The sequence below is a fragment of the Hippocampus guttulatus genome, chromosome 1 (assembly GCF_054856545.1).
Source record: "Hippocampus guttulatus isolate MCC_2025c chromosome 1, RoL_Hgut_1.0, whole genome shotgun sequence".
Classification (NCBI taxonomy): domain Eukaryota; kingdom Metazoa; phylum Chordata; class Actinopteri; order Syngnathiformes; family Syngnathidae; genus Hippocampus; species Hippocampus guttulatus.
In genome coordinates this window covers 4,211,098-4,229,704 of record NC_141261.1, presented here as the reverse complement: position 1 = coordinate 4,229,704, position 18,607 = coordinate 4,211,098, and the positions used below count along the sequence as shown (strand labels likewise).

The 18,607-nt window shown below is 43.4% G+C and overlaps 1 protein-coding gene across 1 annotated transcript in view; it reads right to left on the bottom strand.

Moving 5' to 3' along the window:
* Positions 1–5,199: 5,199 nt before the first annotated feature.
* The window catches only part of ankrd52a (ankyrin repeat domain 52a), a 29,809-nt gene continuing 16,401 nt past the window's right edge, over positions 5,200–18,607 (bottom strand). The window contains exons 22-28 of the mRNA XM_086104999.1: positions 18,464–18,551; positions 17,249–17,332; positions 16,988–17,133; positions 16,491–16,573; positions 16,219–16,301; positions 16,004–16,095; positions 5,200–15,847 (exon numbers count right to left, since the gene is read on the bottom strand). Coding sequence (XP_085961125.1) covers positions 15,576–15,847; positions 16,004–16,095; positions 16,219–16,301; positions 16,491–16,573; positions 16,988–17,133; positions 17,249–17,332; positions 18,464–18,551 — 848 coding nt within the window. The 3' untranslated portion in view covers positions 5,200–15,575. The remainder of the gene's footprint in view (positions 15,848–16,003; positions 16,096–16,218; positions 16,302–16,490; positions 16,574–16,987; positions 17,134–17,248; positions 17,333–18,463; positions 18,552–18,607) is intronic.

Below are 18,607 nucleotides of genomic sequence, written 5' to 3'. Positions count from 1 at the left end.
TCAAATCGTCTTTTGTGAAAGATGCACAGGTCATTAGTTTTGATGTTTCTTTAAATTTAACTAACTTCAATAGTTTGGGGATTTTTACATGTTGTTCCATTAATAAATGTGACAAAAGCTACCGTCGTATCATATTGAATCAAATCGTAATCCTATTGAATCGAACCAAATAAAATCATTCCACTTGAAAATGTACCGTTCTTGAATCATATTGTACCCCATGTAACGAGAGACATATCGAATCCTCTTTTGATAGAGATATGCACACCCCTAATATACTTACCAAAATGTTCAACAGCACGAGGAGTGTGGAGATGGGACAGGACAATCGCTTTAAGAATCACGAGTCAGTTCAAATCCAAACTGATGGCTCTGTTTGCCTATTTCTCGTTAGGTGAGGTTAATTACATAAACATGAACATGCAGTTATCATCTGTCCTATTCAACTGGCAAACTCTAACCACAGAACACGGTCACCTTTATTCTTCTCGCACTAAAACAAAAGAGCATTTGAAGTTGTAATTAACAAAATAAAAAAAGGAATATATGTTTCAAACAACATTCAATCATCTAGGAATATGGACTTTGTCTAGTTATGAAATTAGAAGTCTCAATTGTGGGACTTGAGGAATCCATTCTTGTTCTTCCACACCAAACTCATCCCAGCATGGCTTTCTGGCCCGTCTACCCCGATAAACAATTGAGGCCTTCTCCACATAGTTCTCACAAAGCTAAAAATCATTCATTCCCAAGGAAACATTAGTTAGCACAATGCAGACATGCTGATGTTTTATGTTGGCCAAACCCAGACTGGTCCTGCCAGATAGAAGAGTCTGATGTTATTGCCAGAGGAGGTTGGGAACAGTTGATTAGTCAGCATAGCGTCTGTGACTCAAGCCTATCCCTGTAAAACTTGGCTTGTACTCCACAACAGGGGAGGATGAAATCAAGAATTTTGCAATGGCCAACGGTTGCGGCAATATCCCGTTTCGGTAGGTTTCGTGTTCATGGCATCGGCGGATAAATGTCCTTTGCGGGTCTCTGTGTAAAAGAGGCCACCGAGAGGCCACTGTGGTGAGAAAAAAGCATGTTCACATTTTTTCTTTCATAAAAAAAAACTAACAACCCCCCCCCCCCAAATACCGGTAAATAATCCAGAGTGGCAACTGTTTGGTGGTCTTAATCTTTGACCATATGTCACTGATAGTTGTGTGGTTCTGAAAGTATTCAATAGTCAAAGCCCTCGATACTACCTAATTAATGTATCACACCAAGATGGCCGCTTGTGCGCCAGTGTGTTCGGCGACGCTCCTGCCATTTCGGGTTTTTTTACTTTTCGCAATGCTTGTTACCTCCCTAGCAGCGTCTCGGTTGGTTTATGATCGCCGATCGTTGTTATTGATTCAACAACACGTCGGAGATTCGGCCGCGTTTTGGCAAGACGGTGGTGAAAAGACGCTACCTCCGTTCTTGGCTAACCTGCCGGCTAATCTCTTCCGCGTTCGCTCGCCCCCTTCACAGAAGCGCCGCCGCCGCCGTCGCCGCGGCAAACGTAGCGGTCAGCTCGTGAAGCTAAAACGGGATCTGAGACACACTTCGATCGCTCCGGCGTGGTGTGCCCTCAACCCCGTCGCCTCGTGCTTGCTAACAGTCGTTGGCTCTCCCATCGCGCCACGGCATTTCTACCCTCCACGCCTTTCTCGGGGAGGAATCCAGCGAAAGCTTTTGAGGGAATTCCCCCGGGCTCGGCGATCGGAAGAGGCAATCCCTCCCGTTGCTACTCCCACAAGGATCGCGTTGTTAAACGCCCGGTCGCTGACGAACAAGACCCATATTCTGAGGGAGTATTTCCTTTCCAATGACTTGGATTTCCTGTGTCTGACGGAGACTTGGGCAGGTACTGGTGAGTACAACGCTTTGCTTGAATTGTTGCCACCCGACTGTGGTTTCCTCGATACCCCGAGGACATCAGGCCGTGGTGGAGGAACGGTGAGCATCTTTAAGAACAATTTCAAATGTAAACGGTGCACATTCACCACATCGGCCACCAGCTTTGAAGCAACCTTCTTTGAAGTCGGTCGTGTTTTCCCGGTGCTCTGTGCTGTCATTTACCGTCCTCCTAAATACAACAAAGACTTTTTAAGCGACTTTTCAACGTTTCTTGCGGAAATCAGGCTGAGATATGATCATATCCTCCTAATGGGGGATTTTAATATCCATGTGTGCTGTCCGGAAAAAACGCTAGCAAAGGACTTCTTAAGACTTATCGACTCTTTTAATTTCGTGCAGTATGTGACCAGCCCGACACATGAACAAGGTCATATTTTAGACCTTGTCCTTGCTTATGGTCTACCGGTGTCAAATCTGGAAGTCCTTGAAAATGGGATTTCTGATCACATGGCAGTTTTATTTGACGTAGTCTTATCGCGTGCTGCTGTGAAATCTGCCGCTCCTAGTTTTAAACGCCGAATTTTTAACCCTCGCACTGCTGGTCGTTTCTCTGATGCCTTTAATAACCTTTGCGTATCCTCGTCTAACACAGAGGAACTCACCTCTTGGTTCAACTCATCATGCTGTGCCATCCTGGATTTGGTGGCTCCTTCAAAAACTGTGCTCCCAAAACCTAAACCCGAGCCATGGTTTAACGACATTACCCGCGCAGCTAGGCAGGGGTGTCGCAAAGCCGAACGCAAGTGGAAAAATGACAAATTGCATGTCTCTTATCAAATTTGGAAAGACTGCTGGCGTAACTACCAGCTCACAGTAAAAGAGGCCAAAAGAGAATATCTGTCGGACCTTATTCAAGCTAACCGTCACAACCCACGCGCACTATTTAAAACAATAGATTCTGTACTCAAACCCCCTCTGCCTACTTGCTCGGATTCTTCACCCGAGATGTGCAACAGATTCCTTCAGTTTTTCATTGGTAAGGTCTCTACAGCTAGGACTCCGGTCTCAAATACCGCATCTGACCCCTCTGTCCATGTTCCATGTTCAGCTGTGCTAAATTCTTTTGAAACTGTGTCCTTGGCGCTTTTGGAGGATGTAGTTCGCCAGACAAAGCCATCTGGCTCCCCTTGCGACTCTCTTCCCCCGCACTTCTTTCAGGAGGTTCTCCCGAGTGTTGGCGCATCAGTCTTGGATATCATCAACAGCAGCCTCTCTTATGGTGTAGTTCCCCAACAGTTTAAACATGCTGTGGTCCAACCCTTGATCAAGAAAGCTGGCCTTGATCCAGATGTGCTGTCAAGTTTCAGGCCCATTTCCAAGCTGCCTTTCATTTCCAAAATTCTGGAAAAAGTCGTGCACATGCAGTTGAAAATTTTCTTGGATGAACATAACATCTTGGAGGTCTTCCAGTCAGGTTTCAAGACGATGCATAGCACGGAGTCAGCCCTGTTACGCGTTTCTAATGACATCCTCCTGGCAAATGACTCTGGAGACCACGTGTGTCTAGTTTTATTGGACTTAACTGCAGCATTTGATACAGTGGATCACAGTATTCTGCTGTCTCGTTTGCAGCACTTGGTGGGCATTGGCGGCAGTGCTCTTGAGTGGTTTAGGTCCTATTTAGCTGACAGAACCTTCTGTGTCAGCCTTGGCTGCTCTGAGTCACGCACTGCTCCCCTGTCATGTGGTGTTCCACAGGGCTCAATTCTGGGGCCTCTGCTGTTCTCGCTGTATCTGCTCCCATTGGGTTCCATCTTAAGGAAACATGGTATTCCCTTCCACTGCTATGCAGATGACTGCCAGATCTATGTCCCACTGAGCAAGAAAGACGCCTTCTCATTAAGGCCACTCCTATCCTGTCTGGAAGAAATCAAAACCTGGATGGCACAAAATTTCTTGAGATTCAATGAAAAGAAGACAGAGGTGATATTGTTTGGTCCCAGTGGCCCTTGTACATTCCATCCTGTAGACTTGGGCCCCCTGTCTCCTTATCTTAAGTCAACAGTCTCAAACTTGGGCCTTAAACTGGACAGTGATTTCAAACTCGATCGGCAAATTGGTGCCGTTGTTAAATCCAGCTTCTTTCACCTTAGACAGCTGGCCAAAATAAAACCTCTCCTCTCACATGAACACTTTGAGATGGTAATTCATGCCTTTGTCACATCCCGGCTCGATTACTGCAATGCCCTTTACTTTGGAGTCAGCCAGTCCTCCATTAAGCGCCTTCAGCTGGTCCAGAATGCCGCCGCTCGCCTCTTGACTGGTACTCGTAAGAGGGAGCACATAACTCCTACTCTGGCATCCCTTCACTGGCTCCCCATTCATTTTAGAGTTATTTTCAAGATCCTCTTATTTGTTTTCAAATCTCTGAATAATCTCGCGCCACCTTACCTCTCTGAGCTCATCCGCCCCTACACACCTGCCCGGCGCCTCAGGTCTGTGGACCAGACTTTATTAGAAGTACCAAGAACTAAACTGAGGCTCAGAGGGGATCGAGCCTTTTCTGTTGCTGGTCCCTCTCTCTGGAATGACCTCCCACTAAACATTCGGCAAGCCTCCTCGCTGCCCATCTTCAAAACCCTCCTCAAAACTCACTTGTATTCTTTGGCATTCGACTCAGCATGACTTAGATTTGTTCTTGGTTTTACTGTTTGGTGCTTTCTACCGCCTTTATTACCGATTTGTCTTACTGTTTATTGTGCATGTTAAATTGCTCCATGTACAGCACTTTGTATGCAGCGATGGCTGTTTGAAAGTGCTCTATAAATACTGTTGACTTGACTTGACACACTTCTCTTGAGACAGCAGGTGCTGTTTGTGTGGCAATTTTGAGATACTCAGTAAAATGACTATACTCCCATCATTTTAGCACAAATGGCCCATTTTCCTATCATTTCAGTATTTTTTTCTCATAATATTGTGATTATATACTCAAGGAATTTTTGTCATTCACCTTTTTATTAGTTTCAGTCTCACCTCAATAATGTCTGTGTGGTTTAATGGTGGCTGAAAGAAAAACTATTATATAAAGTTATCTTTTATGTAGTATAAACAAATAAGTTTTTTTTGTGGGTCTGGAACAGAAAAATGGCCTTTCAGTTCTTGTGCAGAACTGATTTGATGTGCAAGTTCATTGAGTTAAGTTATTTTGTAAGACTGAATCTGTCATCCTGTGGTTATGTACAGTATGCACTTGTAATGTACAGTATATGTAAACCAACAGTCAAAAAAAAAAGACAGCAGACTGGGTAAATATTTAGCAATAGCACTTTATTCAACACAAACAACCCTAAGCCACAATACTGAATGACAAGACCAATTGGCTGCAGCAAACATTTTATAAAATAGATTCATAGGTTTGAATGTCACTAAATTGTTTTTTTTTTTCTTTTAATGTCAGAAAGACAAATGCAGGTTTTTCCAAAACAGTGAATGATAATTTACATATTTAACATTTTCTTTTTGTAACAAATCATCATTCAGATGTTCACACAAAGGAATAACAAGGCAAAGTGCTTTCAGGATTGCATTGTCGAATAAACTAAAGAGAGTAAAGTATGAACTGGTTGAGGGGTGAGGTGAGGCAGCGGGCTGGGTGAGAGTGGGGGGCAAATGGGGGCGGATTGGTCCTGTCCTACAACGGGAGCAGATGCATTAGGTTGGAAGGGCGGGATTTGAACCTCAAACCTCGTCCTGTCCGCCTCGCCATCAAACTGAACGCAGTGTGTTGAAACTGGGCAGGACAGGACACCTACTGAGCACAATATGGTTTCTATAAGACCGCAGAGTGGGCGGATGGATTCAAAAGGCAAACGGCACAGAGGGCGCTCAAGGTGTCGCCTTTGGCGCCGAATCACAAATCCACCCTCTTCCACTGTCCCGGGAAATCAACACTGTTCCAGAATGAAGTTACAGTTACAGCCAGAGACAAAAAAAAAGTGATTGCGGAGGAAATAAAAGCCAATATGTGGTTACCGATTTTCTACAGGATGACTCAGCTGTGCGCTACTTAAATGTTAAAGGGGACTATCATCATAATCTGCATCGTAACATTGTCTGGCTTCACATTCCAGTGGTGTTTAGTCGTATAAATGCTTCTCATAATTCCCCTCGACGTACAAACACAAACAAGCACACAATTCTTTGAAACTACCATTGTTTAGGATAAAATCGGATTTTATTCCCATACCGGCGAGCTCTTCTAGTCGGAACAAAGTGGAGAGACAAAGCTGCAAAAACAAGGAGGTAGGAGAAATGCTACGGAGAACAGCAAGTATTGCAAACGCCGCGGTTCGCTTCAATCCACCAGGTGGCGAGTGGACTTGTAGTACGGCAGCTCGTCTCGAAGAGTCGGTTCAGCTGTCAAGTTCGGAAAAAAACGTTGACACTATGGGCCGATCGAATCTGAAGTGCGCTAGTTTCAAGTACATCAAAGCAAAATCAATGCAAGGAAAAAAATTGGCGTGTTCTAAACTGCATCCTCATAAAACGGATTATATCTTTGCTACCCAACGTAAAGCATGAATTTGAATTTTGGGGGTTTTTTTTGTATTGACTGAGGTACAACACACCCAAATAATTACTGTGATCTTAATTCAAATAATATATATAACTGATGGGTTTAACTGACGTAACTCCACAACGTTTTGCTCGCCAACATCAGGAAAGATTTTTTTCCACCAACATTGTTACATTCGATATGTTTTCTAAGAACAGCAGTGCTGCAGCAGCTTTTGTCCTGCGTACTTTTGACCACTGTCTGAATTTGTCAACTAGCAGTTGAAAAGTGAGAGTAAAGACTCATTCCGAACGACGGTGGTGGGGTGTGGGGAGAGTAAAAAAATTCTCAATCAGGTACAGACCCTCAACAACTATCGGGGATGTCCCCCCGCTTAACATTTGGGTTCTCAAAAAAATTCTGCAAGCGCTGGACTCGACGCGATGAGCTGCTGTGCCAATTCACTCAGCCTCCAAAGAAACACAAACCATACCAAAGCTCGTCTTTACGAGTCTCTCTCAGTTTCTAATTCTCTTAATTTCAACTCATCGGTTGGGTCCTGTTTGTCATCACAGGTCTTGCTGCTGGTGATGGCATTGACTCCTTTAGCGCACAGTAGAACAAAGTAGATTTGCAGATTTTGTAAATGAGGTAATCTAGGGAACCCTGTCATTGACGCAGGCACACAAGCACACGGGCGCGCACGAGCCCACTTCATTCACCCGTAAAGCAAAACAACAAGCCTCTTCAGACAGACAGGACCGCGGAATATGGAGTTCCACTTTGGAATGTTGGGTGAATGCGCCAACTTTTCTTTTGGGTACAATTCTTCAATGCAAAGGTGCACTGTGAAATTAGCTGATTGTAACTCATCACATTGCCCTGATTCAGAGTCCTTCCCCTCCTGATAAGGGCTCCCTTGTCTGTCCCCAGATAAGCCACTCCAAGGTAAAAACAGGCAACCTATCTTCTACCTGGTTCGTCTTCGACTTAAGGCTGCCTGAGCAGCCGATCGGCGCCTGCTTCAAGTCCAGTTGTGAGGATTGTTAATAGCTCGTGAGCATCAATGAGGTGGCAACATCTACTACAGTGACTAAACAAAACCAAGAAACAAAACAAAGACGGACAATCGCTTCGAAAATGTCACAGGACATGCAAGTATACATCCTTTCCTACAGTAGGCTATTCCTCATTACACATTCAAGGGGGGCTCCTAAGGGACAACTTCTCCATTATGGCTCTGCTTTAGAGAGGAATCAAGCACGGTGAGGACTTCCATCAAGCAGTAAAAAGTTTGAAGAAAAAAAAAATTTAAAACACAAAAATAATCCTCGCGGCCTTATTTCTATCAGGCTGGATTTACACTGCAAGGGGTCAATGCCAATGTATACTTGTATCCAGTGCACTTTTGAGCTTTCACTGTAAATGTGATTTGCCGTGGTTGTGTTAATTGGCATACTTGGAGACTGCTTGGTTCGATTTGATCTGATCAACTCTTAATTATTGGCAGATATACCATTCATATCAGATATGATTTGGATGAGAATTGGTGAGGGGCACAACGTGGTGCCCGTGCGGAACTAATTGTTGATTTCATGTTTCGGAATGTATTTGCGGGCAAAACAGAATGCACCATTTGGCTGCAAACAGCAGACGTTGATTCACTCAACTATAGTTTGTTGCCTGGAGAAGAAGATGATCACATTAGCTATGGGATGTTGAGCTACATCCACATAACTCCTCTGGGCAGCTTTACTCGGCTCAATAGAGCAAACGCATCAAACAGTAGCTCAGAACATGCATGAATTAACAATAATCCTGAATGAAGGTGGGAATGCGAATGGGAGTGGTCAATGGTTGGTTTCTATATGTGCTCGGGGATTGGCTGGCAACGAGTCCAAGGGTGACGTCAGCTGGGACTTCAGCTCGCCCATGACCCTCGTGAGGATTAAGTGGCATAGAAAATGTATAGATGGATGAATAGCAATGAATGAATTGCTATTTTTTCCCCCCCATTGTCAATCAAAGAAATTGAGTTAAATGCCCGTATCTGATCTCAGGAGATTCGATTCCATGTGTATTTTTTTTTTTAATTTGCCTTGCCAAGACATTCAAAGTACCGTAGTCATACATTTAAAAAAAAATGTAATTGTGTGACACACACTATGCAGTGTAAATCCAGCCTAAGTTGTCATTGTCGGTTCAACAATGAACGCAAGCAAAGTGTTCCTTCTTCACTTCCCCCAAAAGACACTGCTCCTCTGCTGGTGAAAACAAACGGCACTTTCGAGGGGAATGTTTCTCGGGAAAAAATAAAATAAAATTAAAAAAGGACAATCAACTCTAGGTAATAAATGTGTGGAAACACTTACAGTAGGCTATACAGTAGATAGAAATCTCAAGAGTTGGACTGTACAAGCTTTAGGCTACACGCTGAAAAGGGAGGAACACGCAAGAACTCTTAATGCTCAACATTAACACAAATAAGGCATTTTCAATACTCCTTTTATCCGCCTATATCACAGATAGCAGGACCGAACATCTTTTTTTTCATTTTTTTTGTTGGGGGGGGGGGCAGAAATGTTTCATTCAAGGAGGAAGATGCATATACATTTACACATGCAAAGGAACATGTCTACCAGCTAGAAACGAGAAGTGGAGGAATAAAAGATTCCAAAGTACAATAGTGTCTACCATGAGGACACGCGCACGCACGCACGCCTCCCCATCCTGTCTACCAGCCAACTTGTACAAGGTGCTTCCTCCAAGCAGGCGGCGCGTCAAAGCTGGATCACAGTTTTCAGAACGAAATAGCACATACGCACTCCACAGTCAAACGCCACCGCTCTGAACACAAACAAGAGGAAATCCTTTATTTGCTACAGCCGAAGTGACTTTTGGTGTTCAACTTAAAAGCATATTAAATAAATCCACAAAGCAAGCAACGATAAACAAAAGGTTATTGCACTTTGATCTTTTGTCTATTTCCAAACGAGGTCAGTTGAAGAAGATTCATGCCTCAGTTAAGACGACACGTTACGTCACTTCAAGAGTACGATTCACACAGCTATTAACACTGCACACTGGCTACTACTGCAACCCTACTTGTACTCGCCCTAGCCTAAATGACACACAAATCAACAATCGGTTCGCAAACACAACAAATGACGTGACTCTGCTTCGTGTCGCGAAGCCGCACAATCGTCAAAGGATACCGAAGAGTTTGAGGAGGCCCTGAAGCAGCTCAGAGAATCCACACGGTTGTCTTTCTACAGTCAAGCTTGGGATGCACCGATTTGTCGGGTGGTCGTCCGACTGCTCAATGTCATCGAGCATCAGCGTAACAAACACACTGAAGGGTGTGGGTGATGCTATCGTTTAATTTTGGAAGGTCGTTTTATCAGGAGGGCTTTTTTTTTCCCTTCCCGAAGGTGTCTGTTTTGCTACAAGCCCGGTGTCAAGGTGGTAAAGGCCGGGGTAATATTGCATCCAATAGTCAAACCTCATCTGTACCGAAATATGTCCTTGAGGCTCCCTCACACGAGATTTTGGGAGTGTGAACAGAGCTTTGTGGTGCCTTCTTTGGATTTGTGCTTTCATATCGTTTGATCCCAATCCATTCACATGCTGGATGTGCCCGAAAAACTGTCACAAATGTGCAATTGACACCACCCTCATCACCGAAGGGTGGCCAAAACCAAAACCAAAAGAATCCGATCGCAGAGGATAAATTGTGAGGGGCTGGATGCTGATCGAAATATCATTTTCCCCATCGTATAAGGCTTCCGGGAAATACAAATGGAAGACCGTACCTTTCGGTAGTAACAAATAAAAGGCACCGTGCCATCACTGTGCTTGATAGTACACAGGTCCTACTGATATGGAGGGGAAAGGAATGTGGAGTCATGGCTAATGACCAAGTCTTCAAGGCATGGGAGAGAAATTGATCAAATCAAACAGCTACCTTCCTACAGTGAGACAACACCCATTATCTTGTATGACATGCACCAGTAAATGAATGGTGACTGTCATGGCAAAAAACATTCTTGACTTTTTATCCTTTCTTTTAAAAAAAAAAAAAAAAAAAAAAGAGGGGGGGGGGTCGCAAAAGGTTAGTTATAGCAAGCTTCGTCACACACAGGATGAGGTAAAACTGCAGGTCCAATAAAAAGTACGACAAGGTGCAGCAGGGAGCGACTTGGTAAAGGTAGAAAACGCAAGCTAGTGACAATTCCGCTAATATACATTTCCCATTTAGGCTGGTTTAAGCAGAATTACACAACTCATGGAGAGATGGACTCCTTCGTGGAGCTGCACTTTTTTTTTTCTCCTAATCTAAAATAGTCATTACTTTATTATGATATTTTCTTTCTGAGTGAATAATGTGAGGAGCACCACTTTAAAGCCCCGGTGGCCGTAACGGACAAGCCTAGGTTGATTGTTTCCAAGTAAAGTCTGTCTCAATTCATTCACAGTGGCAAATATGGCGTTATCCTCCTGTCGGGACAATCTCTTTGCCGTGGCAACCTTCAGCTATGTGCTACCGTGACAAATCTGTGTGCTTCTTGACACCCAAAGACCAACGTTGCTTTTTTTTTTTTTTTTTTTTAGCTGTCTCGTCGGTTGTGACCACATAGAGGCGATGCAATGTGTCAGGTATTTCCAGGGATCAAAAAATTATATATATTTATTTTTTTAATGCTTTTTAAGGCAAAAGGCTCAACAATGGATCAGTTGAATCGAAATTTGCCGTTTTTTTTCCTGTTGTCGTTATAGATCATCAGCAATGTTTCAAGTAAGAACCAAGTCATCCGTAGAGGTAAACTAATTCTGAACCCCCCCACCCCCCTCCAAATTGTTATGACATCAACAAATAAATTCGGACACACAACACACACACGCGCGCACACACACCTGGCTAAACAAACAACCATGGGATTGCTCTGCTCATATGAAAACTATGTTGCCCAATTATAAAACCCTACTGACAGACTATTTGTGTCGAAAGTATCCAAATATTTATTTTACTGTAGTCCGCGATGGTATAAAGACATGCAAGTCCGAACGCTATAATTATGATAATCCTGCCTATTAGGGAATACGTTACTGACCAATATGAGTTACATCTGAAGGCAAATAAAGGTTTCAATGGCACTAAATGGGTGTTCTTTAGGTGCATTTTTGTCAAATATAGGCAACCGTATTCTATTGTAGACCTTCCTTTGTCTTGTTTTCTTTTTGTCCCGCTTGATAAGGCATTCTCTATGTAACCAATGTCAAATTGTCCCACGTATCCATTGTTGGCTGCACTAAAATTCAATGGAAGCAATAAATGACTTCAATGCAGCTCCTCAGTGCACGGTAGATCACAACACACACTCTAAAACAAGAGGTTTACAGTACATGCTACCAGGCATTTCCCACTACTTCCAGTCCTCCCGCTTGAGGGGAAAACCCCCCGACCTGACATCCATTATCAGTCATGGCTCAGATTGAATGGTCAGACTGTAAACGGCCTGAATGAATGCATAAATCAATTGGTGCTGTCGTGGGAGGCTTCCCCATCCTCCTTATGCGGGTTTTGGCAAAAGTTGGGAATGCACTGAAACCCACATAAATGTATTTTAAGTCTTAGCACTGGCATCTATGACTTGGCCGAAGCGGATGGAAATGTTTGTGCTGCACTTAATCACACACTCACACTATTGCTACAATTGGACCAACCACCTATTTTTTGTTTTCTAAATCAACATGCACTTATTATTACTGACTGACACACACAGACACACACAAACGCGCAAAAACCCATCCATAAATCATGTACAAGAACACTAGCTCCCAAACAAAAAGACTGTATACTTGCAGGGAGGCAACTCCGTTTACTGGTCACATTTAGACATCATTAGAGGGGTGGGGATCATCCCTGCCAGAACGGACAAGCACCTACAAATAGCCAGTGTGTGTGGTGTTTTTAAGGAGGCCGCTCATGGTGTGTGTCGTATTGGCACACTTTACTCCAAATGTCTCGGGCCTGCAGATGGGGGAAGAAGGTGCAGACACTAGGAGAATTCCCTCTCTCTCTCTCTTACTCACACACACACACACACACACACACACACACACACACACACACACACACACACACAAAGATTGAAAAGCCAGTGGGCAGTGCACAGTGCCTCGAATTATCGGGGACACTATTTGCTAATCAATGCAATGCACTAAGTCAACAACTAGCCGACCATTCCTGTAATTCAGCAGCAACACACATGCATGTAAACATAAGTACATACATTACAGCTGCTCCATTTTGCACACTTAGAACCTGAATGTACGAAAGTGCGTGCTTGACTAATTAAGTGCTGTGGGATTAAGGTTAAAAAGGGAATCAAATTTCCTGGAACATCCCATCCATTAAAAAAAAAACAAACAAACAACACCACCAAAAAAAACCTAATACTAGTTATCCTGCTGAATTGTGATTGGTTCATTAATTTTGCTTGCTGCTTCAAGCTCAGATCCTGAGCTCGCAAACAAACGATGCACCAATATATTCATAACCCAAGAGAATAATAAAAGGTGAATTTTATCTCAGCTAAACAGCAATGACTCCTCTGGACCGGAGTCTGTGTCAATTGTAATCAATCGTAAGTAAGGAGGGGTCTGGGGGTGGGCGGGGGTGAGTCAAACAAGTCTCAGTCCTCATCACCCATCTGGTTACCTAATGTGTGCAATTGTGCCACCTGACTAGCAGTGGATACTGTATAAAGTTATCACGGCCAGCAGATGAAGCAAATAACGACAAATTGAAAGAAAATGCGTTCCTAACAGCTGCAATACAATCATCTTTAGTATGCATTTAGTATGTTTAGTACCAGAAATGGGATGAAGAGACCCCAAAAAAAAAAAGAAAATCAAATAATTAAAAAAAATAAACACACCAAAAAGTACGTATTTGGATTTCTGCTATTCCTGAAATCAGCACTGGGGACAATTGTGTGGAATTGATTGCCGATTAAACAACTCTAGAAACACTTAAGGTTCAACGCCATGCACTCGTGGGTGGAAACCGAGAGGCGCTGTTCATTCAGTCTCAACTAGTGCCGCTCTCCAAAGAGTGTAACACCAGCTACGACAAATTACGCTACAGTCACGGGAGTTCAGAACATGCCAGAAGAATCTCCCGTCACCTTTTGAATGTTATTTAAAAATACATCTATTATTTAACCGTCATTTTCTCCCAGAGCGGAAAAAGGAAATTTAAGTCAAATGCCATCCCTAATCGACAAAACATATCGGCCAAAGCAAATATCGCTCTCCCTTTTCAGGGGCATTTTTTTTGTTTTGCTTTGTGATTAAATATTGTCATGGACCGACTGTGGTTCGTGGTATCAAACGGGATGAACGCGAGTTGCTCCTAATACTTTTGCCACTTTGCAGTCCAACTGAAATGACGGAAGGCATGGGTCGAAAAAGGCATTTGATGAGACGCCGTCAAAGGCAATCCAGTGCATTTGTGTTGACACAGACGGTTTAAAATGCCCAAAACACACAGAGCCATTCGTTTAGTCTTCAGGTCATCTGTCACAGAGTTAAGACCAAAGGGAAAACCAAACACATTCCAGGGAAACAAAAGCCCTTGTGACAGTGATTGTCTATTCAATAAAACAAACAAAAAAGGCCAAAAGAAAACTATTGCTCATAAGTTGCCAGATAATAATAATAATAATAACAACAACAACGATGGAGGCAGTGAAATAAGCCGACAATATGCTTCAAATTGACGACCACCAAGAGAAAGAAGCTATTAAGACAAGCTCAACAAATAATCCTTCAACATTGATGGACACACACACACGCACGCACACACAAACACACAAAAAAAGGCCTAAACGCCACACTGAACTATCGCTTAGGCCACGCTAACTCCGAAATCTTTGCACAAACACTGTTCAAGAGATGGGAACGAAATTGAAATGGCTTGTTCATTTATGTGCTCAGATATATGATGCTCTGATGAGGTGTTGTTGGCAGATATTACTTGTAAAGCCTTCATCTAAGAAATCAACAAGGCCGTGGTCACTTCACTACATCCTACAGTAGTTCTCCCGACCTAAAAAAACAAAAAAATAACCCCCCCCCCCCAAAAAAAATACCGAACGTCAGGCCGACAGACCCTGGGTGAAGATGAAGCAGCTGCTAAACGAGTTGACGAGGTATATCAAGATCTATTGTCTCTCTCTCTCTCTCTCTCTGTACAGTACAGTTCATCTCAAATAAATAATTTTATAGCCATAGTAGTGTTGATCAACTTTGGTCATAACATATGCTTAGAAACATTCTAGCCTAACAAACACTTAGTTAGCATCTTGAAAATATCAGCATCGGCATTCAGGGCCGATGACGGGGCGGCGCTCCTTTGCAAGGAGGCGCCTTCATATGTTCAGCAGCGTCAATTATTTTCCAATGCCAAAAAAGTTAGGAGCAATTTAAAAGTACACCACAGAATCTTTGTGACCCTTTTCGGATTGTATTGTAGTACACAAGCATTGCACTTTTCAGCGAATTTGATTTTTTTTTCTCCCTTGCGTGGTTCCTTCATTAAAATAAAAATTTCAATCTAGGCTAAGGTACAATTAAAAAAAACAAAACAAAACAAAATCAATATTTGGAAAGGAAACTCTTTGATCATTCTTTTGGGACGGCTGAAAGTTCCTCTACAAGGTCACCAAAGTGATATGACTTCACTCAACGATATGACGGTGAGACCGGTTCCGGTTACACAGCATAGCTGATGCTTTTAAAGGGTTCAAATGACTTTCGTGTGGCCAGATTACATTGGTTCGGACGTCACACTTGATCGGCGTGGCCTTGTAGAGCAACAAGCTTCTATGTAGTAAGCACTACTCTGGGATGGAGGAATGGGGTTCTAATTGCATATTAGGTTTGACTGCACCTCAAGAGAAGATCAAACACTCACGCACACACAGACACATACGGACATACATACATAGAATAGATATGTAGGCGGGTGCTCTCCTGGTCCTCTTGGCCATGGTAAAGGGAGACCCCGCCTGGTGGTAGATGACGGTGACAGCAGCATGACCGAGCCTGGCGGAGTCACCCCTCACTCGGACAGACAGCCGTCCAGGCCAACTGGTGCGCCGTGGCGGTCTTTGACGTAGCCATTGTGGAGGCCGTTGCTCGGCAGGGGGGCGCAGGCGGCCGTGATGCCGCAGTGCTTGAGCAAGTTGAGGCCTGGCGACGGGGAGACGCCAGGGGAGGAGCATGAGCAAGAGGATGGGTCAAGTTTGGGGAAAGGCTTCATGGTAGAGAGGATCAGAGCCAGGCAGTCAGCCACATCTTTGTTGGGCGCGCACGCCAGAGCTGGGGTGTGGCCTGGTGGATGGGTAAAAAAAAAAAATCACATGATGTCATCGTCCAATAACAACCCTGATCGATTACGCAGATTTTTAAAAACTTGCAAGCTTCCACTGAACTTAAATACTTTATGCAACTCCTATTTGAACACAACAGGAGTCATTAGATGCTAACCTTCCTCATCCACAGCCAGAACAGTGGCTCCTCTGCTCAGCAGCGCCTGCACCACAGTGGCCAGGCCATTACGAGCGGCGAGATGGAGGGGCCTGGAGGAGAGCAAGTGAGTCAAAAACTACAGTAAATCAATTACTCATGGAGAATATTACTACAAAGGACTTGACATTATTCCATTTCATCACTAATAACAACGACAAACAACATATTCTCACATTTGCAGAGCACTGTTGGTAGCGTTTACAAGAGTGGGACTGTGGATCTCTCCCAGAATCAGCAGGGCGCACATCTCATGAGCCTGAGGGGACAAGCAAACAAGAAAGTGTCAAAAACTGTTGAGATTTTTAGAAACCATACCCAGGAACCGGGAATCGGTAGGGCACGCCTTGTAAAAACAAAATAAAAATCCATCCGCTGGAACTCTGAAACCAAGCCAGAGTACTCTCGCTGGGACGGACCAATAGGAATAACAAGTGACTGTGTGTACCTTGCTGCAGGCCAGGTGCAGGGCAGTGTTCCTATTCTCATCCAGCAGTGTGAGGTCCGCCTTTGTCCGGTGAAGGAGGATGGCTAAACAACCGCAAAACAAGGAAAACGTCATGACAATTAATGTGAGTTTAATGTACAATCTTAAAACAGAATATAAGACCAATCCACAAGGTATAGCGAACGCTGATGATCACTACGCATCTAATCGAAAGCAACTGAGGTCGACATTTTGGGACAATATCATATGGTAACAACCATCAGTGTACAAACAGTATGTGCGTGTGGTAGTGGTAGCTTTAGTGATCTGAATTTCACCAGATCTGGTGTAGAATAAATTGAAAATATTGACTGAGAACCTTTTTTAATCAGGAACAATAAAGATGTGCAAAGTCAATCCGGGATCACATAATTGCTAATATTTTCCCCACGCTGATATGTTTAACTCAGCTCAGTCCATCATCACAGGCGCATATAAAATCCCTGAAGTGGACTTACCCACTGTTCCACTGTGTCCTTTATCAGCAGCCACCATAAGGGCAGAACGTCCAGAGCTGTCCACCGCATTTATCTCAGTTCCATGACGAAGAACCAGCTGGAGTCCTGCGACATCCTCGGCAAAAGCAGCAGCATGCAGCGGGGTCCTGGAGGCGCACGCAACAAAGTTTAGGTCGGGCCTTTCATTTTTGGTCATATACTTTGACAATTGTGTGCGTAAGAAAAGCAAAAAGGTAAGACGCATGTGGTGAGTGGTCTCACCTTCCTTTGGCATCTCTGGTGTTTATCATGTGGACCCCGGCACATTCAAGAAGGCGTTCTGCAGCACCGCTGTGGCCATTCATCCTGTTGAGAAAGTGCATTGTTGTAAAGCACTCATTTAAATTGACCATTTTTTGCTTCTGTAGATACAGTAGAAGTATCTTTTTTTTAAATTTCCACAAAAATGTGTCTAAAAATTTATTCTGACAGCATGTCTGCCGAAACTACCACCACAAAAATGATTGTTTTCATATATTTATCGAGCAGATCAGATGTGCACAACCATCAGGATGAATTTTGGAGCATTCCTCTTTTTCAAAATGTTAGCAGTAAGATTCGTTGAATGTCTGCTGTGATTAGCTCTCATGCCACAGACATCTCACTCGGGTTGAGATCAGATCTTGGACAGGGCCACTCCACAACATGTATTTTCTTCTTCCCAAGTCATTCTGCTGTTGAATTGCCTTGTGTTTTGGATCGTTGTCCTGTTGAAACCGCCATTCCCTTTGGAGCTTCAAATGTTGGACGGATGGACTCCAGTTTTTTCAGCAAAATATCTTGATAAATATGAGCAATAATTTTTCCATCGATGATCAAAGCTCACCCGGCCCATTTTTGTCCATTTACCTGCTGTCTACAAAAAATGGGCATCACAGTTACTCAGGGCCCAGGTAACAACCAATCATGGCTCAGCTTCAGAAAACTGGTGAGCCGTGACTGGTTGTTACCTGAGCTGGCAACTGTGATGTCACTTTCAGATGACAGAAAGTGGCAAAACGGTAGCCCCCTGACATGGCTAAAAATGGGTGAATTTAGCTGCTTAGCTCATATTCCACAAAGACAATATCAATTAGAATGTGCCATGTTTAGACTAGAGTAGGTGCATACAACATAGTCTTGTAAAGAAGATTTTGGGGTTGACTTCCCCTTGCAGCAAGCTGTGCTTCCTTTTGATTTAGATGAAGATCAGACCACATTTTTGACCAAATCGATGCAAAAATTTAAGTAATTCCAAAGGGTTCGCTTACTTTTCCTCCGATGGTACATAAATATCACAATCTATCACAGATCGTTTCTTCAAATATACTGATCATCTCAAATAACTGTATTGATCACACCGATAAATACCGTACCACACATAGCACCTTGTGACTCCTGCCACTAAAACTAATTGTGTTTTTTAACTTACTAAAACAAAGACAACTGAATACTCACAGAGCACAGTGCAGTGGAGTGAAAGGGTTCCCCTCTTCATGAATAAATGTTTTGAATTCAAGTAAAACCTCCAAACAGTCTTCATGCCCTGAAAATGAAGACAATAAAAGTTGGTGTACTGGTATACAATATTTAAATGTGGTA